Raw genomic sequence first — 14,115 nt, 5'->3', positions numbered from 1 at the left:
GAGAGGCCCCAGAGCTGAGCTGAGCTGTTTGAGTCTTGCACGGAACTGGCCGCCTCAGAAGCTTTGCAGACTCAGCTTTGTGAGCATCTCCCACCCCTGCTGAGCCACCCTCCTGTGTTCACCCGTGAGAGGACAGCTTCCTGCCCACAGACAGCATCCATAGGGTGGGGTGTGGGGGGAGCTCCAGGTGGTGTTTGTGTGTTGGGGGAATCAATTCTGAGATCTGGTGTCTGACTCACCCAGAACATAGGTAATAAAGTGAGATTAAACCTTCCGGTTTCAATGCTAGGGTGAAATCCACAATGCCCCCCCCATATCTGTCTCTGCCTCCGCACCCCCTAGCCCAGGTTCCTCATTGTCCCCACCCCATCTCTCCCAGCAGCCCCTCCCCCGATTCAGTCTGCATGTAGCTGTGGGTGCTGGAGGCCTTCCAGGCTTTGCAGAAGTATTCGGACCCAGCCACATCCTGTGATCTCCACTCATTGTTCTCCCTGCCCCACATGAAGAGCTTCCTGCTCCGGGCTGAGCCATTCTGGGAGAGCTGCAGGCGTCGCGTTGGGGACCTTGGACGGGGGTCGACTCTGAGACGCTGCGTCCTCCAAGACACGGGTAAGGTAATGAGGCAACCCCCCCAGCTTCCTCACTGGATCTCCTTCTGTCCTGCCCTCACACCACTGCCCCCAGATCTCCCCCCTTCCAGCAGCCCCCAACCCCTCCCCTCATCCGCTCTGGTTAGAACCGGTTGAAATTATTTGTGGGGCCTGCTGTCAGAGGTCAGAGGCAAAACAAAAACCGTTTGGGCAGAGAATAGACACAACAAATGCTGCATCTAGGCAGGAAGTTAGATGATATGACCTTTGTGGTTCCTTGTAACCCTCTGACTCTGTGCTCCAAAGATCTTTGAAGCATTGGTGCCATTGACCTACAAGGATGCGATCCTATCTGTGTTCAGCTCAGGATCTGAGGAGTTTATAAACCCTGAGAAGAGTCTCTCTCTGTCTGTGTCCTCTCCTAGAGCCCTTTTCATTGCTCTTCCTTCCTTCGTTCAGCACAACGTTTGCGCTGCCCAAGCCGAGCCGGGAGGAGGAAGAGGGGATACTGTGACTGTACCTCTTCCAAGAATGGAATACCTCCAAGTTCCCTTCCTGATGCTGTGTGGAGTGGCCTTCCTCGCTGGGGTGCCATTGAACGGCTACATCCTCTTCATCGCCAGCTGCCGTGTGGAGAGGACGGCCAGCGCCGTGTGGTTCTGGAACCGGGCCTTGATTGATTTCATCTTCATCATTTTCCTGCCTCTCAGATTCACCTCCTTCTTCATCCTGGACTTAGATTGGGCCAATATACTGAGCAGCACCATCACCTCCTTCCACATGTTCTCCAGCGCCTTCTTCCTCACCATCCTCAGTGTCGATCGCTGCATCCTCGTGGTGTGCCCTGATTGGGCCCAGAACCACCGCACGTCCCGCTTGGCTTTCATTATGCTTTTGGGCTTGTGGGCCCTGTCTCTTGGGTTCATCTTGCGGTACGGTGATCTCTGGGAATCCCTCCTCTCATCTGCCAGCAGGAGCATGAATTTCCGAGGGGATGAAGGGAGGGTGAAGGCCGCCATTTCGATCCAGTTCCTGGTTGGATTTCTGATCCCATTAGCCTTGATCTTGATCCCAACATCCTACATCATTCTAGCTGCCAAGCTGAGAAGGAACCGGCTCATCCACTCCATCAAGCCACTCAAGATCCTTCTTGGCTTGATCCCAACCTTTTTCCTCTGCTGGCTGCCGTATCACGTCTTCTACTTCTTGTTGATGTCAGCTAAGTACCGTCTATTTCTTTTGAACAGAGGAAGGGCTTTTGCTTATGTCCTGACATATTTCAGCAGCTGCCTCAACCCCATCTTGTATCTCACCATGGAGGAAGAGTTTCTGAGGTACCAGCAACGTGTACACAACCCCCAAACCACCGAAAACTTGGGGTCAGAGCTGGTTGGATAGGGAAATGGATGGAATTGTTGATATTTGCATGGAGAAAGAATTCTGTTTACTGGGACATGTAACTTCCTCTTGATCCCCAAATTCTTTTTTTTGGCAAGTAAATTTTTTGGCCTGATTCATAGAAGAGCCACGAGAATTATTACTGGATAAGAAAACCTGCCTTACAGGGAGAAATTCAAGGAGCACAATCTATTTAGCTTAACAAAGAGGTGGTGAAGGGGTGACTTGATTACAGTCTGTAAGTACCTACATGGGGAACAAATATTTAATAACGGGCTCTTCAATCTAGTAGAGGAAGGTCTAACACAGGGGTCAGCAACCTTTCAGAAGTGGTGTGCTGAGTCTCCATTTATTCACTCTAATTGAAGGTTTTAGGTGCCAGTAATACATTTTAACGTTTTTAGAAGGTCTATAATATATGACTAAACTATTGTTGTATGTAAAGTAAATAAGGGTTTTCAAATGTTTAAGAAGTTTCATTTAAAATTAAATTAAAATGCAGAGCCCCCAGGACCGGTGGCCAGGACCCGGGGAATGTGAGTGCCACTGAAAATCAGCTTGTGTGCCTCCTTCGGCACGTGTGCCATAGGATGTCTAACCCTGGTCTAACACAATCCAGTGAACAGAAGTTGAACCTAGACAAATTCAGACTGGAAATGAGGTGTACATTTTTAATGGTCAGAGTAACTGACCATTGGAGCAATTTCCTAAGAATCCTGGTGGATCCTCCATCACTGCCAATTTTTAATCAAGCTGGGATGTTTTTCTAAAAGCTCTGCTCTAGGAAAGATTTTGGGGGCAGTTCTTTGGTCCTTGTGATCAGGGAGGTCAGATGACATGACCACAATGGTCCCTTCCAGCCTGGAATCTGTGAATCTGTCATTTTAACAAAGTATATTAGAGTCATGGTTTTGTTCATTTTTAGATCATTTTGGGGCGTTTGGTTCTTTATATGTCCTTTTCTCTGTCTTCATATGCTTATTCTTGTCATCGTGTCATCTTTGTTCATATTTAGATCTTTTTGGAGCATTTGTTTCTTTATGGCCTGTCCTTTTCTGCGTCTTTGTGTCATTATTCTTCTCATCATGTCATCTTCGGTCCCAGTGGAGCTTTCTCTCCTGTGTTTCTTGAAGATCATTGGGTCTATGAAACTAATGATAACATTTTGAAAAGTGTCTCAGTCCTATTTTTAAGTGTTTAGGCCCATAGGAACCTCGCTGAGAGTCAATCAGAATATAACATAACATAACATAACATAACATAACATAACATAACATAACATAACGCTGTTATAGTCTTGGCCTTCACAACATCCTCTGGCAAAGGGAAGAAATACATCCTTTTGTTAGTATTAAAAGTGCTGACTACTAATTTCATTTGGTGACCCCTAGTTCTTGTGTTATGGGAAGGAGTAAATAACACTTCCTTACTTACTTTCTCCACACCGGTCAGGATTTTATAGAGATCTATCAAAACCTTCCTTAGTCGTCTCTTTTCCAAGCTGAAAAGTCCCAGTCTCATTAATCTCTCCTCATACAAAAGCTGCCCCATACTCCTAATCATTTTTGTAGCCCTTTTCTGTACCTTTTCCAATTCCAATATATCTTTTTTGAGATGGGGCGACCACATCTGAACATAGTATTCAAGATGGCTCAGGTTTGGGAATCTCTCTCACATGCTCAGCCAATGCAAAGAATTCATTTTGTTTCTCTGCAATGGCCTTATCTTCCTTGACTGTTCCTTTAACATCTCAATCGTGCAGTGGCCGCTCTGGTTGTTAAGCAGCTTCCTGCTTCTGATGTTCCTCAAAATACTTTTGCTTATTACTTCTTGAGTCTTTGGCCTTCACATCTTGAATACATCTGAACATAATATTCAAGATGTGGGCATATCATGGATTCATATAGAGGCAATATGATATTTTCAGTCTAATTATCTATCCATTTTTTAATGATTCCCAATGTACCATTTATTTTTTCACTGCCCCTGCACATTGAATGGATGTTTTCAGAGACCTATCCACAATGACTCCAAGATCTCTCTCTTGAGTGGTAACAACAAAATTAGACCCCATCCTTTTATATGTATAGTTGAGATTATGGTTTCCAATGTCCATTACTTTGCATTTAATAACACTGAATTTCATCTGCCATTTTGTTGCCCAGTCACCCAGTTTTGTGAGACCCCTTTGTAGCTCCTCGCAGTATGCTTTGCACTTAACTATCTTGAATATGTTGAACAGCACTAGTCCTAGTAGAGACTCTGTTATTTACCTGTCTCCTTTCTGACAACTGACCATTTATTCCTACTCTTTGTTAGTTAGTAGTCCTGCAATTTCACATTTGAATTCCTTCAGAACACTTGGGTGAATCCCATCAGGTCCTGGTGACTTATTACTGTTCAGTTTATCAATTTGTTCCAAAACCTCCTCTAATGACACCTCAATCTGGGATACTTCCTCAGATCTGTCACCTAAAAAGAATGGCTCAGGTTTGGGAATCTCCCTCACATGCTCAGCCAATGCAAAGAATTCATTTTGTTTCTCCGCAATGGCCTTATCTTCCTTGGCTGCTCCTTTAACGTCTCAATCGTGCAGTGGCCGCTCTGGTTGTTTAGCAGCTTCCTGCTTCTGATGTTCCTCAAAATATTTTTGCTATTACTTTTTGAATTTTTGGCCTTCCTAATTATATTTTTACACTTCATTTGCCAGAGTTCATGCTCCTTTCTATTTTCCTCAATAGGATTTCACTTCCACTTTTTAAAGGATGCCTTTTTGCCTCTCAAAGCTTCTTTACTCAGTTGTTTAGTCACTTTTAAATTGAGCCTCTATTACGGTGTCTTTAAAAAGTTTCCATGCAGCTTGCAGGGATTTCACATTTGGCGCTGTACCTTTTCATTTCGTTTTTACTAACATCCTCATTTTTGTGTGGTTCTCTTTTCTGAAATTAAAGGCTACAGTGTTGGGCTGTTGTGTTGTTTCCCTCTCCACAGGGATGTTAAATTTAATTATATTGTGATGACTATTACCAAGGGTTCTGTTATATTCACCCCTTGGACCAGATCCTGTGCTGTACTTATGACTTAATCAAGAATTTCCACTCCTGTTGTGGGTTCCAGAACTAGCTGCTCCAAGAAGCTGTTAGAATATAGATATCCAGGCCTGCCTGTACAGGCCTATACTTTAAGAACATAGGTGCATTTTTATCACTTTGCTAGTTACAGGGGTATAAAAACAATGAATCAAAGCCACAGTCTGCCTGTGTCTGGGCCTTCTCTCACTAGGATAGTCTGAGGCCTTGTTCTTAGGCTAAGCAGTAGGGGCAGCCATAAGTGGGAAGTGAACAGTCACATCCTCACATCCCAAACCAGCCACACTGAAATAAGGTGCTATTGGGCTGTTAGGAAGATGATTCGGTCCAGATCGTGCCCGTCACCACCGGATAAAGAAGATTAAAGAAAACTTAGTTTGACAGCATCCTGTCTGGCAAGAAATCACTTCTCAATGGCTGTGGTTGTGAAACCCTCATTTCTGTATTGTTTAAACTTAATGGCCCCCACTTTTCTATTGTTAATCTGTCTGGATTTCTAATTGTTTCTGTCCTGCTGGATAATTAACTTTGCTTGCTGTAAATTAATTAGGTTAGTGGGATACAATTGGTTAGAGAATTATGTTACAGGATGTTAGGATGGTTAGTTAAATTTCAGTAAAATGATCGGTTAAGGTGTAGCTGAGAATATTACTCTATAAACTGGAGTCAAACAGGAAGTGGGGGAAAGGGAAATTGGAATCATGTTTGCTAAGGGGGGAAATGGGAATAGGGAATGGGGAACAGCGACACAGGCCAGGCTCTGCGGTATCAGAGCTGGGAAGGAGGACACTGGGGAATAGACTCTATCGGTGTGTAGAGAGAAGCCCGACTGGTGTGAAGGGCTTTGGAATATGCTTGCTTGGAAATTAACCCCAATAAACATCCCATTGTCTGCGCTTCGGACTTCTGGTCTTTTGCTGCTTGCTGTCTGCGTGCCAAGAACCAGGGGAGAGGGTGAAGGGAAAGCCTCTAACAGAGACAGTCATTTAAATGTGTCAAGGAACTTTATCGTTGAGTCCCGTCCTGAGGTGATATGTACCCAGTCAATATGGGGACCGTTGAAACTCCCCATTATTATTGAGTTTTTTATTTTAACAGCCTCCCTAATCTCCCTGAGCATTTCACAGTCGCTATCACCATACTGGTCAGGTGGTTGGTAATAGATCCCTACCACTATATACTTATTATTCAGGCATGGAATCACTATCCATTGAGATTCTATGGTACAGTTTGGTTCATTTAAGATTTTTGACTCTACACTTTCTTTCACATATGGCGCCACTCCCCCACCAGCACGACCTGCTCTGTGGTATATTTTGTAACCTTGTATTACTGTCTCCCGTTGATTATCCTCAATCCCCAAGTTTCTGTGATGCCTGTTGTATCGATATCCTCATTTCATACGAGGCACTCGAGTTCACTCATCTTATCATTTAGACTTCTAGCATTTCTATATAAGAACTTAAATGTCACTTTTTAGCTGTCTGCCATTATGTGATGTAATTGAATTGACTTAGGCTTCTACGGGTGAGATTTTAAAAAGCAGCTATGTGAGTTAGTTGCTTAACTCATAACATCAATGGGAATTTGGCACCTAACTCCCTTAGGCACTTTTAAAAATCTAGTCCTGTCTCTTCATTGCCAATTCTGAGCCTTCAAACCTCCCATTGGGGCTCATTCCCCCTCGGATTGAAGTGGTTCCCATCATATAAAGGGTTTATATTTTGATTCAGTGGGTCTATATAAATTATTCCAGGAACCCTGACCCCACCCCACTCCCAACAGCCCCACCCCACAAATTCCTCCCTGTCTCTTGTATAAGCAGCCCCCATGCCCCACCCCAGAGGTGGCCACACATCAGAGGGAAAGATGTGTGGCCCACATCAGAGGGAATAGATCAGTGGCTCTCAGCCTTTCCAGACAACTGTACCCCTTTCAGGAGTCTCATTTCTCTTGTGTACCCCTAAGTTTCACCTCACTTAAAACCTACCTGTTTACAAAATCTGACATAAAAATACTACTGTCCCAGCACACTAGTACTGGCAGATGGTTACTTTCTCATTTGACCGTATAATTATACAATAAATCAATTGGAATATAAATATTGTACTTGCATTTCAGTGGACAGTATATAGAGCAGTAGAAAGAAGTCCTTGTATGAAATTGTAGTTTGTACTGACTATGCTCGTGCTTTTGAGGTACCTTTGTAAAACTAGACAAATATCTAGATGAGCTGATGTACCCCTTGGATTGGAATATTTCTACGTACCTCCAGTGGTACATGTACCCCTGGTTGAGAACCACCTCTATAAACCCTTATCCAAAGGCTCAGGGCTGACGATGGCAATAAAACCACCTGGCCCTCAGATGGCAGCATATGTGAAATTCAGTTGCTTGCCAGAAATTGTTATCAAGTCACCCCATCACCTTCCCTTTCGCTTGGTCTACACTCGCAACTGATGTTGGTATAACTACGTCACTCGCAGGTGTGGAAAAACCACCCCATTGGGTGATGTTGTTATACCAACCTAACGCCTGGTGTAGACATCACTTCTTCTGTCAACTCAGCTATCACCTCTTGGGGGGTGGGGATGGATTAACTACGTCGATGGGAGAAGCTCTCACATCAGCATAGACAGCGTTGTCAGGGAAAATCTATTGCCAGGGAAAGTTTTGGGGCTTTGGTCAAGTACATAGGCCCAAAAGTCTTAGCTGAGCTTGCTTCTTTGTATAAAGAGAATAGAAAGACAGAGTGATATGGAAAAGCAACAAAGAATCCTGTGGCACCTTATAGACTAACAGACGTTTTGCAGCATGAGCTTTTGTGGGTGAATACCCACTTCTTCGGATGCAAGTAGTGGGTATTCTTCTTGCATCCGAAGAAGTGGGTATTCACCCACGAAAGCTCATGCTGCAAAACGTCTGTTAGTCTATAAGTGCCACAGGATTCTTTGTTGCTTTTACAGATCCAGACTAACACGGCTACCCCCTCTGATACAGTGATATGGAAAAATCCCAAGATAGAGGATCAATGATTTTGCGTGCATAAGGGGCATGAAGTTGAAAGTTCCCAGAGATGCTGCTTTACAATAACTAAGCTTGTGAAACAAACCCACAGTGAAGGTATTAGAGAAGTCAAACCAAAAACAAGACTAGGAATAACCACAACAGGAAAAGCCGAATATGGACAACAGATTGTTCAGTTTGATTTTGACATGCATCATATTTTGCAGTATATTCCAAATAAGGTAATTAATGTACAATGTGTGTGTAATTTGTCTGTGGTTTTAATCTTTATAAGCTGGCTAGAAATTTGCAGAAGGCAGAGCAGCTTGCCACCTTGCAAGGGCCATGCTGACTCTCCTTGCATATATGCTCGCATAAAATAAAGGAGCCTCAGGCTATCTGATCCAAAACCAACTGTGTGGTCAATTTTCGACAACAATTTGGGGGCTCGCCCAGGAACCACAGATAACTTCCCCAGACCGGAGGACTGCGGGCTGTCTCCCATCAAACGCAGAGCCCATCTGAAATGTAAGAGAACTTTTGAAATCTCTATCATGGGATGTTGGTGGAGGATTTGCCCATAGGCTCAGGGTTGGGTGAGTTATAAGATGGATCTGAACCTTTTACTACCAGACAGCCTGATGCCCTGGTGTTCTGATCTGTTCCCTGGGAAGAGCCACTGGGTGTGGCTAAATAGGCCTCTTTATTGATTTGTGAGCCAGTATGAAAGTGAAGGTCGGCTGACCGGTGTGAGTGAGGGTCGTAGGAAGCCAGCCCTACAACCACGCCTTAGAAAGGTCAGTAAAAGACCTTGGCCAGGATGAGGTTTCCTCTTGCCCAACAAGGGACCTGCCTGAGTCTAGGTTTGCGTGACCCTGTCCTTTCCCCCCATCGTTGGACAGTCCCTGAGCTCTGCTCAATCCTCTGGACTGGAGTAAGGTGCATTATCCGCTCCAGAACCAAGATTGATGGAGACTCCCTTCACCCTAACCTGTTTCCTTTTCCCACCCCGGCCTTAGAGAGCTCTGATGAGCCACTGACGGGTCCTAACGCCCAACAGAGTATAAGCGGCGTTGTGCTCCCTGAGACTAGCCGACGCCCTTTGCTAGACAAGGGTGTAGACAGTCGTGGACGCCCTAAATAAACTTTCCCTGTACGAAAGACCTGAGGGAAAGTGATCTGATCTGTCAAACTGAAAACATGGGGGCCGGTGAGTCAAAAGGAAGTGCCGTCCCGCCAGAAGGCACACCTGCAGCTTATATGTATTCGAACTACCGTCCTCTCACTTGTAAAGTTTTGAAAAAATGGAATTGGCATACGAGAGATGACCCTAAACTACATTTCCCTTTAGACTGTAGTTTCGACCTGGATAAGTTTGTGCACCTCAGTGGCGCGCTTTTTGCCAACGTCGTACCACAAGATCAGTTCGATGCATATTTTAACTGGTGTGAGGAAACAGAGAAACGGCTCCATTAATCTCGTATGAGGAGTTTTAGGGACTCCCAGGAGAAACTTAAAACTTAAAAGAAACACAGGAAATATTAACCCTTGCCCAGAATTCTGCTGGCCAGCACGCCTCCCTGTACCCTTCAAGGCCTCAACAAGAGGTTCAGCCTCTTAGATCTACCCCTTCAGCTGCGCCTGAGGAACTTATTGATTTATTTGTGGAATACAGACAGTGGCCTGCCCCACCCTTGTCCTGTCAGGCAGTGGTGCATCCCCACCGGGTGGGGATGGAGGAGGTTGGAACGGGGGCCATTGCTCAAAGATCTCCCACTCCACCTCCGTAGCCCTATAAAGATGAGTCCACCTCCCAGGGATCTCAGACACCATTAACTTCCCCCACCTCAGGGCCCTCGACTTCTTCACCATCATCTTCGGCTTCTCAGGAGGTTCAAATTGCCAACCTATCTAGACAAGCTGATCAAATAATCGTTGATTTAAGAGGGCACCCCGCCCCGGAAGAAGAAGAAGATGATCCAATCCGACGCTTGTCTTCTCAATTTGAAATGTTGAAAGAACTTGTAAAATCTCCCAAAGTTGCAAATTCACCCCCTGCACATCGTACTAGACCTAAGACAATCCTTAGGGATATACAGAAGACCCAGGGCTTATCCTCTGAGGAGGTCCCGATATTTCCTCTCCGACAACTCCTGGGAGGGTTGAATGAGTGGGGACAAGGAGTCATGGTCACTGTGTATGACCCATGGTCTCCCTGGGATTTATATAATCTAATTGATAAATTTCTGAAAATAAGAGAAGATCTAATTGAATTTCAAGAACAATTGAGGATGGTCATTGGTTGCTAAGACCCTTCCTTGGCAGACATGGATCAGCTTTTAAGAGCAATGCTACCCAGGGAAACGCTGGATCGCCTTTATTAAAAGGCCAACTGGCCTTAGGCTGACCAAGATCTTAGTCATGACAATTTAGTTACGTATAGAAACAATTTGGTAACTGGTGTCCTTACCGTATGCCCAAAAAGAATAGAGTGGACTCAAATTAATGCTTGCAAACAAAGCAAAGGAGAGAACCCTGCTGATTATATGGAACATCTTAAACCAGTGTTTGGGAGACATTCTGGCATAAATAATGCAGAAAACACCTGCCAAACAAGCAGTGGTGGCTGCTTTTGTACAAGGTCTCATCCCAAAATTCCATTACAAAAATTCCATTATTTCAAAAGAAAGGGGGTAAACAATCATTCCTTAACTTTTTTTTTTAACCAAGACCGGAATAACTAGCTCCTTTGGGAAACTAACAGCAAGAAGATTATTTTGGAATGCAGCACTTCGGGGGCCCAAGCTGGGTCTGGTGCGTCTCCATGTGTGAATGGGCTGAATTTATGCAATGATGAATCTGTAGCTCAGCTCCTGCTCTGGGGTTATGGCTGGCCTGGATGCAGGCGACTATCTCTGCAGACGGGATCTCAGACCCTTCTTCACAAGAGACCCCAGAGCTGAGCCGAGCTGTTTGAGGCTTGCACGGAGCTGGCCGCTTTGGAGGCTTTGCAGATTCAGCTTTGTGAGCATCTCCCACCCCCACTGAGCCACCCCCCCGCATACTCTCTCCCCTGAGAAGACACCTTCCTGCCCCCAGACAGCATCCGTGGGGGCGGGGAGATATGCATGTGGAGTTTGTGTGTTGAGGGAATCAATTCTCAGATACCGTGTCTGATTCCCCCAGGACATAGGTAAGAAAGTGAGATTAAACCTTCCAGCTTCAATGCTCGGTGAAATCCACAATTCTGCACCCCCGACCCTTGCAGATCTGTCTCTGCCCCCTGGCCCCCTACCCCAGGTTCCTCCCACAGCAGCTCCTCCTCCCACAGCAGCCCCCCATTTCCCTACCTGCTCCCCATAGCAGCCTCCCTAGATCCATCTGGCCCCCAGACCCCGCTGCCCAAAGCAGCTTCCCCAGATCTTTCCCTGTCCCACCCATCGGTGCCACAGCCCCTGGCTGGAAGAGGTTGCCATCATATACAGGATTTCCAGTTTGATTCAGTGGCTGTCAGCACCCCCCTCTATACAAATTGTGACCCCCCCCACTCCTCACAGCAACCCTCCCCAAATTCCTTCCTGTCACCTGTATAAACATCCCCCATGTCCCACCCCAGAGCTGGTCACAGCTCAGTGGGAAAATACCCTTTAGACCAGTGGCTCTCAACCTTCCCAGACTGCTGTACCCCTTTCAGGAGTCTCATTTCTCTTGTGTACCCCCGAGTTTCACCGCACTTAAAACCTACCTGTTTACAAAATCTGACATAGAATACAAGTGTCACAGCACAGTAGTACTGATCAATAGTTTACTTTCTCATTTTACCATATAATTATACAATAAATCATTTGGAATATAAATAGTCTTCTTACATTTCAGTGGACAGAATATACAGCAGTATAAACAAGTCATTGTATGAAATTTTAGTTTGAACTGACTATGTTCGTGCTTTTTATGTAGCCTGTTGTAAAACTAGATGAATATCTAGATAAGCTGATGATGTACCCCCTGGACGACCTCTGCATACCCCTGGTTGACAACCACTGCTATAGACTGTTATCCAAAGGCTCAGAGCTGACGATGGCAGTAAAAGCACCTGGCCAGTAGATGGCAGCACATGTACAATTCAGTTGCTGGTAAGGCCCTATGCTACCAGCACTCCCAGCTATCTTCGAGACACCACTGACTTCCTGAGGAAACTACAATCCATCGGTGATCTTCCAGAAAACACCATTCTGGCCACTATGGATGTGGAAGCCCTCTACACCAACATTCCACACAAAGATGGACTACAAGCCGTCAGGAACAGTATCCCCGATAATATCACGGCTAACCTGGTGGCTGAACTTTGTGACTTTGTCCTCACCCACAACTATTTCACATTTGGGGACAGTATATATCTTCAAGTCAGTGGCACTGTTATGGGTACCCGCATGGCCCCTCAGTATGCCAACATCTTTATGGCTGACTTAGAACAACGCTTCCTTAACTCTCGTTCCCTAACGCCCCTACTCTACTTGCGCTACATTGATGACATCTTCATCATCTGGACTCATGGAAAAGAAGCCCTCGAGGAATTCCACCGTGATTTTAACAATTTCCATCCCACCATCAACCTCAGCCTAGACCAATCCACACAAGCGGTCCATTTCCTAGACACTACTGTGCTAATAATAATATTTGCTCCAATCCCTCAGACAGAGATAAACACCTACAAGATCTCTATCAAGCATTCTTAAAACTACAATAACCACCTGTTGAAGTGAAAAAACAGATTGACAGAGCCAGAAGAGTACCCAGAAGCCACCTACTACAGGACAGGCCTAAAAAAGAAAATAACAGAATGCCACTAGCCATCACCTACAGCCCCCAACTAAAACCTCTCCAGCGCATCATCAAAGATTTACAACCTATCCTTAAAGATGATCCCTCACTCTCACAGATCTTGGGAGACAGGCCAGTCCTCACTTATAGACAGCCTCCCAACCTGAAGCAAATACTCACCAGCAACCGCACACCATACAACATAAACACTAACCCAGGAACCTATCCTTGCAACAAAGCCCGATGCCAGCTCTGTCCACATATCCATTCAAGTGACACCATCATAGGACCTAATCACATCAGACACGCCATCAGGGGCTCGTACACCTGCACATCTACCAACGTGATATATGCCATCATGTGCCAGCAATGCCCCTCTGCCATGTACATTGGCCAAACCGGACAGTCTCTACGCAAAAGAATAAATGGACACAAATCTGACATCAGGAATCAAACCCAAGAAAGACACCAACAGGACTCCACTGGCCATCACATACAGTCCCCAGCTAAAACCCCTACAACGCATCATCAGGGATCTACAACCCATCCTGGACAATGATCCCACACTTTCACAGGCCTTGGGTGGCAGGCCAGTCCTCGCCCACAGACAACCTGCCAACCTGAAGCATATTCTCACCAGCAACTGCACACCGCACCATAGTAACTCTAGCTCAGGAACCAATCCATGCAACAAACCTCGATGCCAACTCTGCCCACATATCTACATAGGACGTAACCAGATCAGCCACACCATCACCGGTTCATTCACCTGCACGTCCACCAATGCCCTCCAGCACAGAGCGAGGGTTTCCTTAGCCTTGGCTGGTCTGTAACATGGTCCAGGCTGAGGGTGGGTTCCCTGCACGAAAGGCAGGGCTGAGAATCTCACGCTTCCCACTCCCAGCAGGGATCTGTTTGCTTTCCCCAGCCAGGAGGGGTTCGAGGGCAGAGTCCCAGCTGGTGTCTCTGCTCTTGGGACCTCGCACGGGGGAGTCAGCCGGATGTGGCTGTCTCAGCCCCTGCTTTCTGCTGGGTGCCCCACCCGCCTGCCCCAGAATGCAGGCAGCAAATACAGATGCCTTGCTGGGCCCCAGCACGGTGGGGAGCTTGTGGTTTGTGTGACTTCTGCATGTAGTTGTGGGTGATGAAAACCTTCCAGGCGTTGTGACATGATCGGACCCAGCCACGTTCTGTGTTTTCCTATGACCTCC

The 14,115-nt window shown here is 45.9% G+C and overlaps 1 protein-coding gene across 1 annotated transcript; it reads left to right on the top strand.

The window, feature by feature from the left end:
- The first annotated feature begins 1,121 nt into the window (after nucleotides 1-1,121).
- On the top strand, nucleotides 1,122-2,008 carry LOC120390079 (chemokine-like receptor 1). Its single transcript, XM_039512372.1, has one exon. It carries the CDS (start codon nucleotides 1,122-1,124, stop codon nucleotides 1,986-1,988), a length of 867 nt encoding a protein of 288 aa, XP_039368306.1. The 3' UTR covers nucleotides 1,989-2,008.
- Nucleotides 2,009-14,115: the final 12,107 nt, after the last annotated feature.

This window comes from Mauremys reevesii, linkage group 24, assembly GCF_016161935.1.
Source record: "Mauremys reevesii isolate NIE-2019 linkage group 24, ASM1616193v1, whole genome shotgun sequence".
Classification (NCBI taxonomy): domain Eukaryota; kingdom Metazoa; phylum Chordata; order Testudines; family Geoemydidae; genus Mauremys; species Mauremys reevesii.
This window is presented reverse-complemented; position numbering and strand designations above follow the sequence as displayed.